At 39.9% G+C, this 23,329-nt stretch overlaps 2 protein-coding genes across 5 annotated transcripts in view; one reads left to right on the plus strand and one right to left on the minus strand.

The window, feature by feature from the left end:
- Positions 1-3,079: 3,079 nt before the first annotated feature.
- Positions 3,080-9,809, minus strand: RPS24 (ribosomal protein S24). Of its 3 annotated transcripts, XM_058840781.1 has the most exons (7): positions 9,672-9,809; positions 8,435-8,500; positions 7,687-7,896; positions 7,116-7,226; positions 6,229-6,245; positions 4,152-4,187; positions 3,080-3,305 (listed from the first exon to the last, which is right to left on the minus strand). In XM_058840781.1, the coding sequence occupies exons 1-5, from the start codon at positions 9,672-9,674 to the stop codon at positions 6,240-6,242; spliced, it is 396 nt and encodes a 131-aa protein (XP_058696764.1). In that variant the 5' UTR covers positions 9,675-9,809; the 3' UTR covers positions 3,080-3,305; positions 4,152-4,187; positions 6,229-6,239. The 3 variants fall into 3 exon arrangements, with proteins under 3 accessions (XP_058696764.1, XP_058696765.1, XP_058696763.1); XM_058840782.1 differs by lacking the exon at positions 6,229-6,245; XM_058840780.1 differs by lacking the exons at positions 3,080-3,305; positions 4,152-4,187; positions 6,229-6,245 and adding an exon at positions 6,370-6,994.
- Positions 9,810-9,901: 92 nt separating this feature from the next.
- Positions 9,902-23,329, plus strand: part of POLR3A (RNA polymerase III subunit A) — a 31,737-nt gene continuing 18,309 nt past the window's right edge. For both annotated transcript variants that reach the window (XM_058840778.1, XM_058840779.1), the window contains exons 1-15: positions 9,902-10,492; positions 11,367-11,502; positions 12,023-12,160; positions 12,676-12,847; positions 14,041-14,195; positions 15,188-15,427; positions 16,340-16,502; positions 16,699-16,835; positions 17,354-17,457; positions 18,075-18,216; positions 18,726-18,866; positions 19,998-20,067; positions 20,807-20,934; positions 21,642-21,780; positions 22,957-23,121. In XM_058840778.1, coding sequence (XP_058696761.1) covers positions 10,449-10,492; positions 11,367-11,502; positions 12,023-12,160; positions 12,676-12,847; positions 14,041-14,195; positions 15,188-15,427; positions 16,340-16,502; positions 16,699-16,835; positions 17,354-17,457; positions 18,075-18,216; positions 18,726-18,866; positions 19,998-20,067; positions 20,807-20,934; positions 21,642-21,780; positions 22,957-23,121 — 2,074 coding nt within the window. In that variant the 5' untranslated portion in view covers positions 9,902-10,448. The remainder of the gene's footprint in view (positions 10,493-11,366; positions 11,503-12,022; positions 12,161-12,675; positions 12,848-14,040; positions 14,196-15,187; positions 15,428-16,339; positions 16,503-16,698; positions 16,836-17,353; positions 17,458-18,074; positions 18,217-18,725; positions 18,867-19,997; positions 20,068-20,806; positions 20,935-21,641; positions 21,781-22,956; positions 23,122-23,329) is intronic.

The following is a 23,329-nucleotide window of genomic DNA, read 5'->3' on the forward strand; positions in this document are numbered from 1 at the left end:
GTGAAAAGTTCACTTAAATCTTTCCCTTTTACATCTTAGATGCATTACCACAAATATGTTCATAGGAATAATTTAATCCTATTGCTATTCTGTTAGGGACATTGATGAACAAAAGAAACTTTTGCCACCTATATTGGAAAATTCACCTGCTCAGATGAAATTTTGCCAGCATTCATAGAAAAAAATAATTAACTACTCTTATCTTTCTCCTACCAGTATCAAAATACCCATCCAAAAAAAATGGTTTACAAGATCTCGTTTTGCTCAAATAGAAGCACATGAGCAGGAAGCATTCACAGCAGGAGTTTCAAACTTATTGTATGAATCTAATATCATCAACAGCTGCTACTGGACAACATTCTGTGTAAGAAACAACAACATTGAAACTTTTTTTTATAGGAACTGACCAGAATAATATGAACAATTTATTTTGCCTGCTGCAAGCAGATTTTATAGTGACCTACATACTTCAGTCCTTAAATGACACATCTTCTCTCAATAGAAAGAACCCACATTGCCCATTCTGCTGACTGTTGCTCCTGCAGGCTTCTCAAAGCATACTATGCCTCATTTATTTCAAGCCACTGTTGGTATCAGCTTCATTTCTTCCCCCCAATATTTGTTCTCAAACTTCTTACAAGCTGGTCCCTAGACAAAACCACCTCATTGCACTCAGGTGGTGCCAAATTTTGCTGTCTTTCATCTTTATCAAAGCTCTCTTTTTCTGTTCAGCCAGGACAGTAACCTCTGCTCCTCCCACCAGACTCTGCATCACTCCTCTTCCTGGGCTGCTATACAACTTTGAGTCCTTCCTACAGGAAAACACCAACATTTTCTGTGTGTGCAACTCCAATAAGCCGTAGCTATTATAAATGGTGATTAATACAACACTTTCCACATACATAAATTTGAGATTGCTTACCACCAGATTAATTTACAAGTTGTTCTCCAAAATTCCTTCATCTTCTAATCTGGATTCCAGACTTGTGAAATAGATAAAATTTTTAAGATACTGAAATATGAGGGCCAGGCCAAACAGGTAACAAAACTACCTCTAGTTTGGCACTACCTCTATGGGATGTGCCAAGATCAGCAGGAAATAAAAGGGTTCCTTCAGCACACAGAAGGGAAAAAACTGAAGATTCTTGCTCCACTTAATTGTTTTACCTCCCACAGGAAAGGGGATTAACCTAGTGTTCGCAGCACAACGCATGCTTTAAAATGAATTACAGAACACCTGCTACACCTTGCTGAGACGGGAGTGCAGAGGAAAAACATTGGCAGAGCAAACCTTACATGAAGAGCTGTGTACAACTCCCAGCTGCTGAAGCACAAAGATTCCTGTGACAGCTCTTTGGTTGGTTGACATTTTCCAGGTAGAATGATAGGAGAAAAGGACAGCCTTGTCAACACAGAATGCTGCAGAATAGGGGAGAAAAACTCCAGCAGTCTGATGTGATTTGATCAGTTAATTCTGTATCATTTTAACCCCTTCCCTAATTTTAGTGCTTATTGCCTCACATTGCAAGGCCAGAGGACAGCTTATAGATATGAGGTTATAACTCAACCATGCAACAAGAGTCAATTGTTCTTTGGATTTACTACATGTTTTTTGCTGTCAATCTTCAATCAAAATGGGGAATTAAATACCAAAATACAGCACCAAGCTGTGACTGTTTCAATCCATCTGCTTTGCAGTTACTGTACTACCCACATACACAAATCTGTATTAAATAAAATGTAAGACATTACAAAGGCGAAGAAGCTAACCTTCAGTACTCCAATTCCAGAAATAATTTCTTCTAGAGGCAAACCCCCCTGGAACAATGCTGTTTACTGTGGGAACTCAAAACATTAATCCTACACAAGGCACTTTATACCACATACCTTTATGCAAGCACCTGTCTTAGGTCCTTTCTTGATTGCATAGAACTAAGGTAAGGCTTCTGAGAAGAGCAACTAGAATTTGTGCCAACACACTACAGCTTCCAAGCAGTAAACATTTGGAAAACACTAACTCTATGGTCTTCACTGAAACAGATGGTTTCCATTGAATTCAAACCAAGAGTGAAACAAGCATATTACTTCAAGTCTCAGCTTCTTCACACAACTATTTTAAATGCATGTTTTCAAAGAAACTGACCTCTTTGGCAGGGGACAATTTGGCCTCCTTTCAGCCTATTCTATGAAAAATTGCCACATGTCTTCCTTGTATTTGCATTGCTGTGCTCACACCACCCCCTAGTGATTGTTCAATTACACTAAATAGCACCACTCCTCTCTCCTTTTGTGCTGAACATTCCATATGGGAAGGGTTTACCGCAGCTATGAGCTGCACAGCTAACAGTGTGATGCTGCTGAACACAGACAGTTCAAGACTCGAACTGAAGGTACTACAAGAGGCATTAATTGCTTCATCTATACTTAGCAGATCTTGTAAAACGTCCCTTTTGAACCCTTTAACAGCTCTTAGCTGCGGTAGTGCTGGTTTTCTCCCTCAAACACTAGAGGCGCTTTACCTGTTACAATATGCTGCCCAGTGCAAAGGTAGTGCAATTCAGAAACAGTGCATTTAGGTAAAAAAATCAGAGCCTTATTTAACACAGATTTAACTAGATCTGCCGAGTCTGTTTCAGTCCTATTTAAAGTACAGAATTTCTGCTTTCCACACTCCTCAAAACACCTGCAACAGACTGCCCACACTTCTCTTAAATGGCTCCTTTAACACTACCAGATGAAAAATTAGAGATGTGCCACATAGCTTGCAGGCCAGTGACAGACCCCAGAGCCTGTCCTGACAACTCAGGAACCAAAGACAAATCATTCCTAATGCCTTCATTAGTAAAAATCTTAACCGTGGAAGCAGGCAGCTCTAAGTGTCTCTGTCTGCATGTTTTGTTCTCCTTTCTACTGTGTTCTACAGGTCTATATAAAAGAGGCAGCCAAACAAAAGGACTTTCCAAACCACAGTTTGACCAAAAGCATGTTTACCTCCAACACTGCCTGCTTTGAACTGGCTCCTACTACAACGTGTAGGAAGGAGTGGCTCACTTCAAACTGATACTCAAAACAAGACTTGTTTAATTATGAAAAGATTTTAATCCAGTGCAAACAGTACACCTATACTGAATTTCTGAAACTTTACAAAATGTTAGCTTCTGAATCAAAATTAGAAGGCAAACCAGTATTTTATTGACGGAGTTTATTTGATGTTAAATCAAATGACAGATGTTATTTGATGTCAGATGAGCAGCTTCTGCTTTCCAGAGTAATTCATTCTATACTTCTTCATAGAATGATGCTGCCTGTAAAGGAAAAAATAGATCACTGACACACAATTGAAACAATTCTTACACTTGTACTTTTATAAAGCCTGAAAAACTGCTTTCCAAACAAATCAGGTGAACCAAACTACTCTTCTTGTAAGAGCATAAAGTTCAAAACTTCCCAGCATTGCCATAGCAATAAATGAGCCTAAATTATAGCAATTCTGTAGAAGAGATCAACAAGCTACAACTGCTTTGACAGCTTTCTGTTTAAGACACCACACTCACTATATCAGCTCCCAGACAAACTGGTTAAGTTCCTTCCAACTGAGTCACTCAGATCATTTGTAATAAAACCAGTTTTTTCTGGAGCAGTTATAGACCACAACACTTAGGTTTCTGCAGGAAAGATATAAAAATGTAGTCTGACTTGTCTGTAAGAGTATCCTGTTTGTTTGTATTTTACTTGAAATGAGTACCTGTAAAAAAACAACATATGTCCATTCAAAAAACAGGTTTCATGCTACTTTAATCTATTTTAGAGAACAAAACTCAAATGTCTATCCTCTCTTTAGCATACCTATAAATGAAAAATATAAGCTTTGTTTACAGTAAGACTAAACAATCAGCAACTTTAATAACAGTAAATGTGAAGTACCTGATGTATTATTTCAGTCTTACTAATCAGGTATTTCATGCAAGTCAAAGTCCCATAAGCTACCAACTCAGTAGTAAGTGCAAAAGTGATTTGTAAATATTCTTAGCCTCAACTCTTGCACTGGGTTCTATTGTCTGCACCTGAGTCTTTGCATAAATCAACCTCAGATTTGTTATCATGACAGCACTCCTAAATGCCAGCCCTTACAAAGCATTCTGAAGACATACCTGTTATCCGTTTTCCACCCAAAGAATGTTCATTTACTGAAAAAGAGAAAGCATCAATTAGTAAGAATTTTATCTAAATTCTACTACTGTAGAAAATTGAACTTTGAGGGTTTTTACTGACACTACAACTTGCTTTTCTCAATTAACCATACTCAAATGTAATAGGAAACCCTCAAAATTTTGACTACTGAAGAGATTGAAAACTTAGATTTCACTTACTCCTTTAAACTCAACAGCTATTTAGAGCTTAACTAATGTTCAGAATGCAACTGCCTGTTCAATTATACCTACAGGCTACAATGTGCTTATCCATCCACACTTCTGTTTTGACAGCCTCACCTGTCAAAGGCTCTCACAGCTACAGCTGTGACATCAAAAAGGAGGGTGGAGCTTTTTTTGCATTTCAGTATCACTGTTTTGCATGCAAAGACCAGGTGAGGCACATCCACATATACTTGTTTCAAATTTTAGCATGCTCAGCAAGCTCTAGAGCCAAAGAATATATTAAATAACACAAAATATTTTAGAATACTTCTCTTGAAACTGCAGAGAAAAGAATGGGAATTCTAATGGAGTGAGAAATGAAAGGAAGCATCAAAGAAAACAAGACATCTACATAGTTATGTCTGAGTTTTTCGTGACTACGTCACATGTAACTTTCAGAACAACATCCACTTGCCTGAACATTCCTCAGAATCAAGTACTGACTCATTTACAAGACAAAATAACTCTCACAGATTCTGTAGGTGGACTCGAAAACATATTCCAGAGCTCCTATTAAAAATTCCTCCACAGAGCTGTGATAAGGATGATGAACCGTACCACATCATGATCTTTGAACATGGATTTCTGAAGACAAAGCTTAGTGAATTTCACAAATGTTTTTCTATAATGCAGCATAGAATTCTTCTCAAGTTGTTCAGGTAGTGCACAAAAAAATTTATCTTAAGTGACAAGACAAAGTTTAACAGATCTGGTACACAAGTCACATCTAACCCATGCATACTTATCAACTCTAAGATCATTTTAAAAGACATCAAAATATCTCTTATCAAAACCACAGTTCACCTATGATTAATATTGCATATCAGTTTGACAAGCACTTGATACAGAAGTCACGTCTCATACATAATTACCACAGGGCATGATCCTTGCCTTCCATTTCTGAACTGCTGATATGCTTTACGAGAGCTTCTATGAACTGGACATCATTAATAATTCAAGTGAGTCATTTGATCACTTTTCATTAACACTCAACAACAGCTACCTTCAAAGAGTCTTAAAAGGAAGAAGTTCCTCCAAACTACAGGGATTGGTGCAACACGAAATGACTCTGCCACTGACCGAAGAGTGTACATTAGTTGTCACTACTATACCAAATGCTAATTTTGTGCCATAAACCATTGTAGGACTTCATGATTAAAACCACATTAAAGCACAAAGGAAGAAAGCTCCTAATGTTTTCTAGCAGAGCAGTTCCCTGCTCTAGTAACTGTCAGTAACACTGGTTCCTTTCCACCCAGGGATAACAGTAACTTCACCTCCATACTAACTGCAATATTGAGTTTCACTGAGATTTCCTATTCCACTATAATTTGTGTCTTAACTTGGAATACTGCAGGGCAATAATTAAATACAGTTTAATGCTGACAACTGTGCCATTTCCAGGTACCATCTCAAATGCACCAAGTTTGATGTGACTTAGTTTTCATATACACCACTACTTTCACACAATGTTCAAGTTACACATGCAATTGCACTGTACTACTTTGAATCAGATCCTGCAGTGACTGAACCAATGCCATAAGTCAACAACATCGGGTTTCTTGGATTTCTTCTCACTGGCAATTACTTTAAAGTTGATTCACTTGTTTCAAAAAGTCTGGTTTGCTACTAGCCAAATTTTACTTCTAAGTCACACAACTGAAATTCATTATATAATCAAGTGAACCCTCACACGACAGGTCTAAGTTTAAATCAAACATGCATACAAGGTAGTACAGTGCTTCAATTAAAACAATAGACCCATTTCAGTGATGAATAATTCAGGCACCAAATCCATGCTCATTTCCAGTACCTGCAGATACTTCATTTCTGATGGAGAGTTCCAAGAAAGTAGGAAAAAAAGCAAAAGTGAAGATTACTAAAGTTCAAGATATCAAGGTATTTTCACAGCTACAAAAATAAGCATCAAAACCCATTACTCTCTCTCCCCTTGCTAAAACACCTGAAAAAAAAAACCAAAACAAAACACTTACCTGCACAGCTTATTCAATATTTATCACAAGACTGAATACTGTGAAAAAAAGTGCCTGGCTTCCTACCCAACCTATTCCTCAGCTTTGGTTCTGTTTCGTAATAGAGGAAATCTGCCTCCCTCTAACCTGCTTGTATCAAGTCCTAGCTACAGCCCAGGAGGGCTGCATTAGTCTAGCCTCACCACAGAAGGACTCCGCTACCTTGGGCATCAGTCCCTCAAACCCCAAGGCATTCTACCTTATTTCTGTTTACACCCTGTCCTCACTGCCTACACCACACACCCTTAACAAACTTACCTGGGTAAGTAACAGTGTACCAACAGCAACTTGGTGGAGTAAGCATTAGGGGTTTAGGCAGCCTGAGTGACAAGCGTTAAGATTATCTACTGTGTGTATTGCGAGACTGCGTTATGTGATTAGAGCAATACTGTTAGATTTACGAAATTTAACTTTAGTTCGAGTGACACATAGGAAACAGTAATTTAAGAAGCATTGTTTCATGTCATATCAGCTAGGCTGGCAGCAGAGAGGAGCAAAACTAAGCTACTGAGCTGATGACAAGATATACAACACACAGTTTACCTTCTGTTATCCAGTAGAACAGGAAAAAAAATGGAAGAAAAACAACGTTATTCTGATAAAGAATTCCTAATCAACATTTCAAAGGCATATGCTCATTCTAGCTTAAAAGATATTCTCATCCTACCTTCTTGCCAGCACCAACATTTGCCTTGGCTGTGCCCCTGACTTTCTTCATTCTGTTCTTACGCTCTTTTCGCTGCTTCCTGGAAGTCTTTTTCTTTTCATACAAGCCGTGCTATTAAAAACAGTTGAAAGTTGCTTTTAACATTGTTTCCCCCACTAACAACACTTGAATTTAAGTTCTGCCTTTCTGAAATGTTCAAATACAGTTTCAATTTGAAATATTAACTAAGAAGCAAGATCATTAACTAATGAATGATTCAACATAGAACATAAACATTGAAGTAGCACATGAATTAGCCCCATTTCTTATGCTTACTCTAGACTTCTATCAGTGTTTTGTTAAAAGTTACTGCTAAACACCTCTGGTATTATCAGTTTTGCCTTCCCAATTCCCTTGTAATATAGAATAAAAACACACTTAGCCTATTTTGCAAATGCAGAAGTTAACATGCTATCTTAGGAGCTCTCATACAACTGTACTTTCACAAAACTTGAGTTTTTACACATGCAAATCCTGAGTAACTGAACACTTCCAACCTATCCTGCTTTCAAGATACCACAAAACAACATACCCTGGCAAGCCTGTGCTTTGGTTCATTTTTCTTTGCATAGTCCAGGGAATCATAGATCATGCCAAAACCAGTTGTCTTGCCACCACCAAAGTGAGTTCTGAAGCCAAAGACGAAAATTACATCAGGGGTTGTCTTGTACATTTTTGCCAGCTTTTCCCTGATTTCTGTTTTGGGGACTGTGGCCTTCCCAGGATGAAGAACATCAATCACCTAAAGAAGAATTTTAACAAGTTGATAAAAGGTCAATATCCAGTACAAAGCCCCACCAGGTGTCCTGCCATGAGCTCAACACTTAAACTAACCCACTCCAGCTGCAGAAATGACTATTCATCTGATACAAAACCATTCAAAAGTTTCTTGCTTCACTGAGTCATTTAAACTGAAAAATACCTTTAAAATTATTAAATCCAATAGTAAATCAAATCCTGTCTAGTATTTCAATGGCACTAAACCATATATTTTAAATACTGCCAGGAAGAATGACTTAACCACTTCCTAGGGCAGCCTATTCCAATGCTTAATAATGCTTTTGGTGCAGAAATTTTCCCAAAAATCCAGTCTCAAACTGGTACAACTTCACCATGCGGATTTACCTTGAGCATACACCAACACACTTAAACACATACATTCTTACAATTCTTAATTTAATAACCTTGGAGATTTTAATGGTACCATATTTATAGTGGCTAAACATTCTTCCAGCTCAGAACCACCAAACAAATAAAGGCAATTTTCTGTTGTCTTTTACCATCTGCTTACGCTGCAGAAGTCTGTTGGTCATGAACTTCCTGGTTCTGATGGTCACTGTGTCATTCTGCAAGAGAAAACATTAAATAAAACTAAACAATAGCTACAAATGCAACCAAAAGTTAATACATGCATAAATATTGCACAGTAGGTACCGCAACAGCCAGGAGCCTCAGATACTGACAGTGAGCTCATAACCTAAATGGGCTGGTCCTGGACTACAGAAAACACCTTCAGGTAATACAGTGAGAAATTGACAAACTCATTCCCAGCTTCCAACATATACACCTTCACTACCATGAAAAGCTGAAGCAGCTTTTTTAATAAAAGACATGGATCTCAAGTCCAAATACAGTACAACAGAAGTTTCCTTCTAAGCCCTAAATGTTACCACCTCTACAGCCTCCCACCCTCTGAGGACACGGCAGCACCCAAGATTCCTGGATGCTCCTGGTTGAAAGGAAAAACAGCTCAGTGGGTCCACAAAAGCTTACTAAGTCAGTAAATTACACATTTACCATGGTACTCGGTGTGTTAGTACCTGACCTCAGAGTAAGGACACGGCAGCGGGTTGGGGGTAAAGGGGAGGGTGAAAGGGAAGTGAGAATATAATACAGAAGAGAGCAAGTGACCATGCACCGGAACGTTAAAGAAGCTATTTCTACTCTATGTACGAGTAGCATTTCCCGTGCATCAGCCTCTGCTCTTGCCTCGAGTGCTATTGCCTGCCACCATCCTCTGATACTTCCCTTCAAATACTGACAGACACTAGTAAGGTCGTCTTTCTGTCATCTTTTCTGGAGCTGAAAACGTTCAGCCCCCTCGAGCTGCTGGCCATGCTCTTCCTAATGCAATGTGGAAGTTTCTCCTAAAATCCTGCACGCCACTACTTCCACAGCGCTTTCAGCCAGGAGCAGCCGCGATAAAGGTTGGGGTGACCCACGGCAGCCCCCAGAGCCGCACCCTGGTGCCGCACTATCAGAACCCGGCGCTGCTCTGACCAAGCGGGGACACGGTGCAGCCGAACGCACGGCGCGGCCCTCACCCCGCAGCTCGCTGCTATCAGCGGGCACGGACGCGCGGCGGCCCGCCCGCAGGAGCCCGGGCTCGGTACCCGCCATAGTCCCGCGGGTGGGTGCGGCCGGGCCGGGCCGGCAGGATGCGGCGGTGCGGGGGCGCGGCGGGGCCCGGATGGCGGCGGCGCAGGGCGGATGGCGGGGCCCGGGCCCGGCACTCACCATGGCGGCAGCGGCGGCTCCTGCAACCGGAAGAGAAAAGGAGCGGCGCTACCCCGCGGCCAATCATAAAGCGGCGCGGGGTCCTCCCGGGGATGCGGAAAAGGCGGGGTTGTGCGTGGGGCTGTCCTCTCCAGAGCCGGACCTGGCGGCAGGGAGCGGCGGGCGTGGCGTTGTGAGCCCGAGGGGAGCCGGGGCGGGGGCGGCTCCGTGCCGGGGGGAGGCCCGGCTCCGTGTCCTGCCGGGGGAAGGCCCAGCTCCGTGACCGCCGTGCGGCAACACCAGCCCGAGTCAGCCCTGCCGTGTGCTGGCGCCGCCGTGCGCCCTGGGGGTCCCGCCGCGGGTGACCCAGGGCTGCTGTGGGGACACGCAGAGCCACGGACTGAACGTGGCAGCGCTACCCTTGCTGAGGAGTTGCTTTGGGCTCAGCGAGTTGCGCCTTTCAGCCTCGAGAAGAGACGACTGAGAGGGGCCCGCGTTCATGTGCATGGACAGGGAGGGGTGTCACAGAGCGGGGCCAGGCTCGGCTCCGTGAGGCCGGGTAATAGGCCAAGGGGCGATGGGCGGGCGGTGCTCAGGAAGTTCCACCTGCACGTGAGAAGCGAATCCTTTGCTGCGCACTGACGGCGCTCGGGAATAGGCTGCCGGAGAGCGGGGGAGGCTCCTCCGTGCGGGTACCCCCGGAGCCGCGGTGCCGGCAGGGGCGCTGCGGGCGGAGGCCGCGCTCACCGGCCCGGCCCGGGCTCCGCGTGCAGCCGCGCGGGCCCCGCCGCCGCCGCGATGGTGAAGGAGCAGTTCAGGGAGACGGATGTGGCCAAGAAAATGTGAGTGGGGACCGTGCGGTGCCCGCGGGCTGAGGCGGGGAGCAGCAGAATTGCGGCGGGGCAGAACCGCCGGAGCTGGGAGAGTGTTGGCGTGGAGGGCCGCGGTGGGCAGCTCATGGCACGGCTGCTCTGCTTTTAGGAGCGCTGGGACAGGGGTTGTCCTACACGAGTAGCCATGCCTGTGTCCAGCTGTGGGGATGCCCAGGAGGGTTGATAAATCCCTCAGATAAAAGCCACCAACTCACCGTAAAGCAGCTTTATTATTTATAGTTATCTGGAAGAACCGGTTTCAGCAATGTTCTGAATAATTCTAGCCACTTTTGCATTGTTTTCGAGTACTTTGGGGTCCTGAGAAGGGCAACGAAGCTGGTGAAGGGTCTAGGACACAAGCCCGGGGGGGAGGGGGACCGTCTGGGGAAGCTGGGATGTTCAGCTTGGAGAAAATAGGCTCAGGAGAGACCTCACTCTCTAAAACCACCTGAAAGGAGAGTGTAGCTAGCTGGGAATTGATTTCTTCTCACAGGAAGCCAGTGATAAGGTGAGAGGGCATAGCCTTAAGTTGCAGTAGGGAAGGTTTAGGTTGGATATCAGGGAGAATTTCTTCACAGAAAGGGTGGTTAGGTATTGAATGGTCTGCCCAGGGAGATGGTAGAGTCACCGTCCCTTGTTTAAAGAAAAGCTGGATGTAGCATTCAGTGCTAAGGTGGTGTTTGGTCATGGTTTTGGTTCTGTGATCTTCGAGGTCTTTTTCAACCTGATTGGTTGTGTAGTTCTGTGATGCTTGTGTGTATATTTGTGGTTATGCCTATATATCTGTATATATATATATATGTGTATATATGCCCATACATACATCTGAAATTTCCTGTCCTAGAAGCCACATCTGTTTTGGCATGAAATCTCCAGAAGAGATGCGTCAGCAAGCTCACATTCAAGTGGTCAGCAAAAATCTGTATAGTCAGGACAACCATCACTCTCCACTGCAGTATGGAGTGCTGGACCATCGCATGGTGAGAACCTTTCTTTTGTTCTCCAGACGCTTTCTGGGGAGTAGCAGGAGTGGTTAAAAAAAAGTTGGGGTCACTGAAACGTACTGTTTGTCCAAAGTAAGTTCAAATGAGTCTTTACTTGAATTTCATAAACTAATAGCTACAGTGCCAGCTACTTTTTTCATGGTTTTGGAGGGCAGGAATGCATTCTCTTGAGGCAGGAAGTTACTTTTCTGCTAAACTGCTGGGACATGCAGAGACGTGTCACCAAAATGCCACAGTGTAGATTAATGGGCTGTAGATCAGTTGCAAGAGCTGTGTAAGTCCAGGTCACTGGTGTGAGCAGGGGCTGTGTGTAAAAGCCATTTTCCTTAAGGGTCAAAGTGACTGTAATGCCACTGACATGCTTCTGATGCTGGGGAAAAGGAGTGGCTCTGCTAATAGCATTCCTAACTAGCTTATAAACTGTTGTATTTTGTATCCATCCCATCAATTACAGCTGACTTTTTTTCTCTATGTGTGTGTTTTCCTTCTCCCAAAGGGAACCAGTGAAAAAGACCGTCCCTGTGAAACCTGTGGGAAAAGTCTGGCTGATTGTTTAGGGCATTATGGATACATTGACTTAGAACTACCTTGTTTTCATGTTGGGTACTTCAAAGCTGTGATAGGCATCTTGCAGGTAAACATGATTGTGACTTGTTGTCAGTTTCTACTCTAAAAAAGGAAAGGTGATGCTTGAAAGTAATTGAGAAAGCCAAAATAAGATTGCGTTATTAATTATCTTTATGTACACTTTCTTTTGTAAAATACATGTATTTGAAGACCAATTTTAGTGATGTCCTATGTAATTTCAGACCAATAAATTTAATCTATAATTTTTATGCAGTTTGAATTAAATATATGAAGGATAATTTCCCTTGTAGAACACCCCAGTAAGTCAAAGCTCTGTTTGCTCTATATGAATTTTTGAGACCCCGTGGAGCTTAGCTAAAGATTTGCTTCACTGACTGTATTTTTCTTTTCCTCATGTGCTTTTTAGTGTGTATTCTAATATGTGAATTGGTCTTTCAATCAAGACAGTAGTATCTCATTCAAAAAAATTCACTGTGTTGAAGAACTTAAGCTGTAGTTCAAGAGGTTACATCTCTGAATGTGTCCCTCAAACAACTGTGTTTATACATGTTTACATTTAAGATGATCTGTAAAACCTGTTGCCACATCATGCTGTCAGTGGAAGAAAAAAAGCAATTTTTAGATTACCTGAAACGACCTGGCCTGACATATCTTCAGAAGAGAGGGCTAAAAAAGAAAGTGTCTGAGAAGTGCCGAAAAAAAACCACTTGTCCTTACTGTGGGGCCTTTAATGGTGAGTATTGACATGAGCAGTTTGTGAAGTTATCTGCTCTGATGGTTTTTACCTTAATGTCTGTGATAGTAGCCAAATCTTGAATATGCTCATTCATTGTACTGCTAATGGGTATTCTCTCTGACCTTTGTTAAAGAAACAGGTAATTGCATTTTTAGGGCCAGACATGCGCCTGTTCACATCTCAATTGTGTGGATATAGATATTTTCCTAGTTGCTTGTTTCATGGTAGTAACCAATATTTGATACTTGAATAATGATAAAGAAAAACCCTTTTAACCTGTTTTTGAAAATAATATGACCTATTGGCAGTGATCAATACGTTCACATAAAAGCACTGATAGCATTCGTAATTTTGAGTGAGCGTAATTTTTCATCATTGTATTAGACTACCTTTCTTAAGATTATTCTTTCTTCAGGGCATAGTATTTTTGTAAGAGTTTGTATCTGGTTTTCAAAAGATGTCTTGGTGTTTTTTCATCTGCAGAGATCATGAGTTACTGCTGTTTAAGGACTTGGAGTATTGCAAATTTATAGTGGATGATTAATCCATAACTTAACACTTGTAACTCATGGAAATTGTGGGTTCTTTGTTGAAATGGTCAACAACTCAATAAAAGGAGAGCTTCTTTATCATAAGTGCCCTATCTACACATAGGGGGCATTTAGAAAAGTTACATGATGGGTCAGAATACTTCAGTAAAAAAAATTGAGCATTTGGACTAGCCTATGGAAGTTTCATGAATAATGTTACCTGCATGACATGAAAATATTTATCAGATTTTTCTGATAATTCACTTCCAAAATTACTTCAAAAGATACTGCTTTGATTCACAAATGGCGCTCCTTAGTCCTGTTTTTAGTGTAGGAACTTCTACTTTAGAAATATCTGCTGTGAATGAGGGGAAGCTGAATTAACGTGTGGGCTAAACCACCTACTTTCAGCCTCCATCATGTAGATACACCAAGCCATCCATATAAAAAAGTATAACTTGATGGTCCTTTTGTTCTTCTATGAGTTTAGGAAATTGGTTAATAAAGCTGATAAAGTTTTATTTTATTCTTGTGTTCACTGAAGGTTTAGCTTGTTTTGAAGCTGTAACTTGCTTAAAGTTTGGTGGTGTTTTGTTTTGTTTGGTGTTTTTGTTATTTTGAAATAAAATCCCAAGATAATCAATATTTAATTCCTTGCAGGAACTGTGAAGAAGTGTGGTTTGTTGAAAATAATACATGAAAAGTACAAGACAAATAAGAAAGTCGTAGATCCAATAGTATCTACTTTTCTCCAGTCCTTCGAAACTGCCATTGAATATAACAAAGAAGTAGAACCCTTACTGGGAAGAGCTCAGGTGAATTTTGTTATAACCTAAACTTTTTGCTAGTTTTTGTGCATGAAATAAAACTCCTTAAACATTTGCAATGTATCAGTTAAAGTCTTGTGGTGATCCAAGAATTTTGTATACCAAAAGATACATGAAGAATGTTTGTATCCAATGCAATAGTGTTAACTGAGAAAATTAGTATATTACCATGTTCTGATACACCATTACCTGCTTGTAAAGAAAGGGATGTTCTTGGTGTGTTATGCTTCAGTAAACTAGACAAGGAAGAAGAAACACAGGTTCATATAAAGTTTGAATGTATATATAGATTCCCTGTAACTCTGGTATTAATTCCAATACACAGGTTTTTTTTTCTTCAGAAGTTCTTAATGTTGAGAAGGAGAGAGGAAGCTTAATTTGCTAACTTTTTTGTTTCATTAGTTTTCAATTGTATGCAGTTTTGTTTCTGTCTGTTCTTTGCAAGCTGGAAAGATCTCCAGGTACTACTTGGATAGAAAAAACAGTGAATACAGCAGTAGCTGTACTAAGACGAGAGAAATTAAGTTTTGAAAAATATCTAGGAAGTACTGTAATACTTCCTAGAGTATTGATACTTTCTAAAGTACTGATCTTTTACTAATAAAATGAAAACTTTGTTTCATTTTACATTTCAAAAAAATGCACTTTGTAAGTTTGTTGTAGGATGTTAATTGAGTTGCTTTGTCTATTAATAATGAAATACTCTCCATTAACTCTTGAGGCAAGAGAGAAACATGATAAGAAGTAAACACACATATATAGGGAGAAAATTGAGGAAAAGAATGTATAGCAGGTTAACATTTGAAATACCAAAAGCATTGGTTCAGAATAAATAAACCAAAACATAGTTTTGTTTGCATGAACAGTTCTCTATTTGCTGTTGAAAAAGGCTATTTCTGAACTTCAGTAAAGGGGAGGAGGGAAGCATTGCAACTTGACATGATGGCTTCTTCTCCCCATTTTCCCAATGGATTTTGTAGGAAAACTTGAATCCTTTGGTAGTATTGAACCTCTTTAAAAGAATCCCAGTGCAAGACATCCCTCTACTTCTAATGAACCCACAAGCAGGTAAACCTTCAGATTTGATCCTCACACGACTCCTGGTGCCTCCACTGTGTATCAGACCCTCTGTTGTGAGCGATTTGAAGTCTGGCACCAATGAGGACGATTTGACAATGAAGCTGACAGAGATAATTTTCCTCAATGACGTAATAAAAAAGGTGAGTCAGCCTTCACACTCTGAGACTGTTGCCTTCAGAAAGATTTGTGTAGAATTGAATGTAGCAAGTGGGCTTAGTGCTTACAGTCTGGTGCTGTATTTCTGTGTCATTGGACATTTGACTGAAATACAGGAGAAGCTCACTTCAGATGGAGCTGGATGACTGGCTGCTTGCAGTGTAGGACCTGCTGAAGGTCTGCTGGGATTCTTATGGGAAATGTTTTTTCATTTCAGCTCTGGTCTGTTAACTTTTTATTTTTCTTTTTTTCTCCTCTCCCATGACTGTCATACCTTTTGAGTAGTCACTTACAATGAAAATATTACATCCTTTTTTGTCTTGTAGACTTTACTCTTTTTTTGCACCTTTGTGCTTTATTTGTTCCACCATCTTGAGAAATGAGGTTTCATTTAACTTTAGTCATCAAATTGAGACTAAAAGATGATTTGACATTTTATCATTTGTTTATATTTCTACCAGAATAATACTTTTTCACGCTTTTCAAAACTGTTTCTTTGTCAGGCAGACAAAATGAATTGAGTACTAACTCTTCGATGATTGAAAAATTATTAACTACTGTTTTTCCTGTCTGTTAAGTTATATTAGCTTAAGTGTATTGGGAAAAATGTAATTTAAATAAATACCTAATATTGGAGCATTTGTTCAAAGCCCATATTAGTCAAAAGGTTTGGTTTTTTTGTTTTTTTTTTTTTTGCTGGGTTCCCTTGTGATGGGCCTTATGCTATAGCAATATGCATCCAGTTAGAAAGTAATTTTCCCTTTTTCATTCCAATCAATGGAAGTTTGATGATATTATTTACAAAGGTAGAGTTGCACTCATAACACTAAAATTCTTGGCTAGTTAAATATGTGTTGTTATATTTATTTTCTGAATTGGATGACTATTTTGTTTAGCATAGGATATCAGGAGCCAAAACACAGATGATTATGGAGGACTGGGATTTTCTTCAACTGCAGTGTGCCCTGTACATTAATAGTGAGCTCTCTGGAATACCCCTCAACATGGCACCTAAAAAGTGGACCAGAGGTTTTGTTCAGAGACTTAAGGGAAAGCAAGGTTTGTCTAAAAAGTTGCTTAAATTATTTTTTTTGTAACTGAACCACAAATCTTTGCTATTGCCAAGTGTCTCTCTGCTACCGTTGTGTTGCACTTCAGTGCTGTACCTTGAAAGATGTTCTAATGTGCTGTCTTAACACTATTAACACTAAAAACTATTTTTATTTAAAGAGTTTTAACTGATTTGTTTTGTTAGGTCGGTTCAGAGGCAATCTGTCTGGAAAGAGAGTGGATTTTTCTGGCAGAACAGTCATTTCACCTGATCCTAACTTAAGAATAGATGAAGTAGCAGTGCCTATTCATGTTGCTAAAATATTGACCTTTCCTGAAAAGGTAAGTAGCATAGGACTCAAAAGCTTTTTCTACTCTTTTTTTTTTCCCCAAGTCAGACCTCAGTGTTGTTTCTTTACTCACTCTAAAAAGGAATGAATGTATTGCATTGTGTTTGAAATACCGTTTAGTGATGCTATGCCAGTTGCTGCTGGCAAATAAAGATCTGTAGTGTTGGATATAGGCAAGTACTGACAGGATATGGTGTAAGGAGTGACATCTCTGGAACTAAGAGTTTTGCTTCATATTTTTTCAACTCATTCATAGATTTGTATGAAGGAGTGGTTGGGTATTTTTATTTCGAAGTTTCCCTCCCAGATTTTTAATTTAATTTCCCTCTGATATTCTGATAGGCTGACATTTTCCTCCTCTGTTCCTTCCTGTGAGTTCCCCTCAGCAGCTAGAGGCTGTGTAGGAGGATTGTCACTTGAGCCTAAAATTTGAGAGCACAAAAGCCACCAGTAAAAACAAGATCCTGAAACATGTTCTATTTGTTTCTGATTTAAGTCTTTATGCAACAGGTGAACAAAGCAAATATTAATTTTATGAGGAAACTTGTCTGTAATGGTCCTGATGTTCATCCTGGAGCAAACTTCATACAGCAAAGGCACACCCAGATGAAAAGGTATTGTGCTTATCTGTAATTCACTTTTCATTTCTCCCCATCTACTTGTTCTTTTTACTATGTGAAGGCAGTTATATCTGCAGAATCTTTCATAAGGAGCAGTAGAAAAAGAACTGTCTTTCTGTTCACATGTATAGTGTACAGGTTTTTTTAAGTAGTCTTTTGCAATTAAACTAATGTGCACATACTAATGATGTTGAACTGCAATTAGATTTATATTCTTTAATGACTGAGTCTATCTTAGTTGAAAGAGAAGGTGTAGTACAGACATGAGTGAAAACAGATGGTTTTGGGCAAGTTGTACTGGCTGTTTTCATGTAAACCTAATCTGCAGTCAGTTTATGGGTAGGGAGAAGGGGTTATACGTGAGTGAAACTTGCTGTACTGATACAATTGAAGTAAATTCTGTGTATTTACAAATGGACTTTTTTCTTATTTAATGTTCTAATCACTGTAGCTTTGTTGACTTATGTCAAAATACATTCTAGTTATTGTAATACAAGTACTCCAGCATTTAATGGAAAAGTTGTCATTATAAAATCAGAAAGGATTTTTAGTTGTCTTTCTGTCTGCTGTCTGTGTATCTTCTGACTGCATTATTACTTCTTCCCATGAAGATTTTTGAAATACGGGAACCGAGAGAAGATGGCCCAGGAGCTGAAATTTGGTGATATTGTGGAGCGACATCTGATAGATGGCGACATTGTCCTGTTCAACCGGCAGCCCTCTCTGCACAAGCTGAGCATCATGGCTCACATTGTGAGTGCACACAGGCTGGCACTGGCAGTACAGCCTGGAATATTAGGCACTTGACCTCTATGGTGTTTCTGTCTCACACAAGCAAAAATAAACGGCTCCTGCTGAAGCAGTGTGTGGAGCAAGGATGAATGCAGTGCAGTTGTGCCTGTGCATGGGAATTGATGTGTATCCAGGCAGGATGCTGTGTGCACACTTCTGCCAAGAGCCATAATTGACCTCGCTATCTCTTGTGTGAGCATTTCATTTTTGTGAAGTTGATGTGATCTCTACAGAGCACGTTGTCTTCTGGGCTTTTTATAAATTCTTCATAATGAAAATTATTAGCTGCATTTCTATAAAAGAATGTGAGTGCAATTTCTGTCAGTTCCTGGTTAAATCCTATAATCAGGAATTTTGACTCATGTTTGTAATATAAAAAGGAAGTCTTCAAGGAAGCACTTGGGCATGGCTTTTTTTTAGTCATGCTTGACTGTGTGTGCATTAATTTATTTATTTATTTCCTCTTCCAGGCCAGAGTAAAACCACATAGGACATTCAGGTTCAATGAATGTGTCTGTACACCATACAATGCAGACTTTGATGGAGATGAGATGAACCTGCACCTTCCTCAGACAGAAGAAGCAAAAGCAGAAGCACTTGTTTTAATGGGGGTGGGTAGATAAAATGCTCATGTTGGGATTTTGCTGGTCACAAATGGGCTGAGCCCTTTTGTTCTTAACTTGCTTGTGAAATCTGAAATACTATTGAGATTACTGGGTGCGGATAATTTATAACTTTGCAAAAAGGACTTCAGAATAAATTCGGACTGTTACATCCTGGTAATCTAATAGCCTGAGGTTTAACAGCTGGAGAAAATGCAGTGTAAGTAGATGGCACCAATAGGTCTCTGCCTGACTGTCCTTAGAGATTGCTACCAGACTAGGGTGGCTCTGTTACCAGCAGATCCATCTATTTTTTTCTGCCCTGACAGCCTGGGAATTGCAGATGGACCAGCTGGAAATGAGGTGGCAGTCCTGGGCTTGTACTGGAGAAGGCAGCTTCCCAAAGATGGCAGGAGAGAATAGGCTCATAAGGGAGGGTCAGAAAGGGAGAAGGGAGGGTAGATAAATAGGGACCTGATGGTTGCAAGCTTTATCTGTGGTGTGAGTCAGTAGCACCAAGGTGAGGGTTTACCAATCCATTGCTCCTTTAGGGCTGCCTAAAGGTAACTCCTGCTTCAGAAGTGCCCATACAATTGTTGGCTGCAGCCTGTAGGAGCTCACTGAACTGGCTTGTGAGCTTAAAAAGAGCACCCCCAGTGTTTGATTTAGGTCTGTGTGGGAATGGGTTCAGGCAAAACCGCTCCACAGGCGGGGGTGATTAACTGGAGCAGTAGTTTGAGTAGAACATAAGATCATGGTGCCAGAGGTAGCTTGATTGTTACCCCTCAGAAGAGACCACACAACTTGTATTCCAGTACATCCCTATAGTTGTCTTTGTTCCCTGTCCTACCAAAACATGTCAAGTTGTTTGCCACTTCTGCTTTGGAAGCAGAATATGTAAATTGTAATTTCTGGTAATTTTTCTCAGACTGTTCTTTAGCTGTCAATATATACGCATGGACTGAAGTGAACTGAAACTTCTGGCTTATTTTTTCTGTCTTTTTGAAGAAAGCTGTAGTTCAATTTAGAATAAGCTTTGACCATTTCACCGTAAAATACATTTCTTAAATGGTAGGTTCCATTTTGAATAGCAAGTGGAATATCAGTGTCTTCAAATGCATATCTTTTTGTGTCACGCAGACTAAAGCAAACTTGGTAACACCAAGAAATGGAGAACCTCTTATTGCTGCTATTCAAGATTTCCTCACAGGTGTGTATGAGCTTATTTCAGAGCTATGTGATCTAACAGTTGTTCTTTCAGAATCACTTTGTTTTTCCAGAATTTTTCTATATTAATTAAAAACGTTCTCTTTTCACAAGTTGAAGTGACTTATTAAATTATTAAATTAATGATTAAAATTAATTATTAAATACAAAATAAATATTAATTATTAAAAAGGCCCTTTTTTCCCTGAAGTGTAAGGATGCTCTCAGAGTAATTTCTGATGCTCTCTACCTTTGTAGCTGCAGTTATTATTACCTTTGAGTGTATTTTGCCGTTTTTCTGCAAATGAGTGTTTGAGATCTTTGTGTTCAGTAGACAATGTAAACTGTTTATGATTATGGTAGAGGAGTTGATTTCAGTCAATAAACATTAGCTTTGACCTACAGTATGTACCTTCAATGTCTTTAATTCTTTGGGAAATGTGCGATGAACATAAGAAAGAAAGCGTACAAAAACAAATGCCAAGGCTTTATTTCATTTATGAAATCGAGTCTGAGAGCAAGAGAATAAGTTATAGAAATAGACTGTTGCTAATTTTTAGATATTTAGTGTGGAGCAATTAAAAAAAATTCTGGAAAGGCTTTACGGCTTAAGCTTTCAAACTATTGTAGTTTTGTATAGTAAGTAGCTGATTAGTATTAGAATGAAATAATTGACATTGAGTATGCAATAGCTTTTAAATTGAATCTAAATTTAGTCTGTCGTGCTACTTTTTTCATTCCAGGTGCCTATCTTCTAACATTGAAAGACACCTTTTTTGATCGAGCCAAAGCCTGTCAAATTATTGCTTCTATCCTGGTTGGCAAGGATGAAAAGATCAAAGTTCGTCTTCCACCCCCAGCAATTCTGAAGGTGTGTCAACTATTTTTTTCATGTTACTAAGACTTTCTCTATTGTGTGATCTTGACCCATGGTGATGCTACATTATGGATGCTAAATGCAAGCAGGGAGCACAGTATCTGTGGAAAAGCAAGTCACATATCTTTCTCAGACTAGCCTGAGAAAGTGGCCTGGGAAATCATAAGGAGGAATCAAAATAATCCTTAGAGATAGAAGACAGCCTTGCAGGTGTTGTTTGTCAGTTTCTTGTTTTCTTGCAAGAGAAGGTCAAGGGGTGGTGTACCCCACTGACCAATGATAGTGATGTGTTAGTTCACTGACCAGTAAGGGTTTTACCTTTCCAGACCCTCATGTATTTGTCTATAAAAGAAGATCTGGGGTAATAAACCTTGCTCTCCTGTTCAACTCACAAGAGAATCCATGTCGTGCTTCTTGCTGTTCCCAATATAGTGCAACATTACATCAATCTTTAAGCTCCTAAAGTTTTAAATCAAAGGTACTTCATAAAGAAATAATTGTGAAGGATAACCATTCAGCACTCAGGGGGTTTAAATCTATGAAAGTGGATAATATTTTTCAAAGGAATGCTGCTATGCATTTCTACAGGTATGAATCTCTGCAGACATGTTCTGTATATAAAGCAATTTTACAATGCTTGCTTGCTCTTTTTCTGTAACTGTAGCATAAAATTGTAATCTTTATTCTTCTGTTTCTCTCAGCCTGTAACACTCTGGACAGGAAAACAGGTTTTCAGCCTCATTCTCAAACCCAGTGATGATTGTCCTGTAAAAGCCAACCTACGAACAAAGGGCAAGCAGTATTGTGGCAAAGGAGAGGACCTGTGTTACAATGATTCCTGTAAGTGACACTTCTAAAGCCATGTTTTGGAAGTCTTCGAAGAAGTCATAGAAATTATTGAGCTCACTGTAGGCATTGAAGCAGTACTTGACATAAGTGTTCTTGAAATGAAAAATAAAATCTTGCAGTTTTTCTTGAGAGTTGAAGTCATGCTAAACAGGTTTTCTTAAACTGAAATGTCTTTTGTATGATGCTCAGCTTGTCATGATGCTAACTTAGTGTTTGAAGGTGAGAGAGAAGAAAGCAAAGCTTAGGAAGTGGTTGTTCAGAGGGCAAATGGAAAAATTTAGTCTACTGATGGGGCATAGTAATGCAGGAATTACAAGTCAAACACTGAAAAGAGTTAGAATGTGCAGAGAAGATGAATCCCTAGGATATCAAGCTATCCATGTCCTTCCAGTTAGGGACATCAGTGGCAGATGGAATGCAAAGCCCCGTGGTTGAAAAGGCTGTAGGAGATGAGCAAGACTCAGCTCAGAATTAATTGATCATTCATGTGGTGACTGCTGGGAAGGAACGGGCAAGGTTAGGCTCGTTCCTTGCTGCTCACAAGTTTAAGTTGAGGAGCCATTGATTTACACTAATACTGCAATGTTGCCATGAGAAAAAATATCCTAGTTGGCCCTCAAGTCCTCTCTACAGATAAGAGTGATTTCTGTAGAGGAAAATAACACTCTGTGCTATGAAGTTGGTTGTAAACATGGTGGAACAATATTTTTCAGCTTCTAAATACTGTAGGATAAAAGGTCACAAAGCAATCCTGCTCACACTCCTGTGAACGTAAGATATCTTTATTTCACAGTCTATGAATTTTAGAAAATATGGGAAGAGTTTCCTTTTTCTGAGTTTAACAGGAGCACATTATATGGAAAACTTACAGATTTTGTTGACTGTGTTCAGTTCTCTGAAAAAAAGTCATATCTGAAGGCATAGTGATTCTCTTCAGAAAGTTCTGTGCAAATTCTTAATAGTCTCAAGAAAACCCAATATCATGTTTTCATTCGATATAAGTGATAGAGCAGGGATTTGTGCTTCAAGAAGATGATACCTAAATGCACATTGAAAATATTGAGCATGGACAAAGCTTTTATTTCAAAATTCTCTCCGTAAGTGATTAGTAGTGCGTAGTGAATGTTTTAGGAAACTGGTGAATTCTTTCTGCCTTTCCATTTCTAGATGTCACAATTCAAAACAGTGAGTTAATGAGCGGCAGTATGGACAAAGGAACACTGGGCTCAGGATCCAAGAACAACATCTTCTACATCTTGCTGAGGGACTGGGGCCAGGTGGAAGCTGCGGATGCCATGTCACGTCTGGCCAGACTTGCTCCAGTCTATCTTTGTAAGTACGTTTCCTTGTAAAATAGTACTTTAATGCTGAAATAAAGAGCAAGCCAGATTTTTGCTTTGAATACGACATGTTGTGCTTTTAAAAAAATAAGCTTGTTTTGAAGCTGATAGACAGGGAATTTATTGTGGGTATGAAGTGCTTGTGGTGGTCACATGGTGGGAGGCAAAATTGAAAGTTGCCAATAATATTTCCTGGGTTT

The sequence above is a fragment of the Poecile atricapillus genome, chromosome 6 (genome assembly GCF_030490865.1).
Source record: "Poecile atricapillus isolate bPoeAtr1 chromosome 6, bPoeAtr1.hap1, whole genome shotgun sequence".
Classification (NCBI taxonomy): Eukaryota; Metazoa; Chordata; class Aves; order Passeriformes; family Paridae; genus Poecile; species Poecile atricapillus.

Excerpts from the sequence above, each read along its gene's own strand:
- RPS24 (XM_058840780.1), bottom strand. Across the intron at positions 7,897-8,434 it reads TTCTGCAGCGTAAGCAGATG|GTGATTGATGTTCTTCATCC; the intron begins GTAAAAGACAAC and ends ATTCTTCTTTAG. Across the intron at positions 6,995-7,115 it reads ATGTTGGTGCTGGCAAGAAG|AAGGTAAACTGTGTGTTGTA; the intron begins GTAGGATGAGAA and ends ACTGGATAACAG.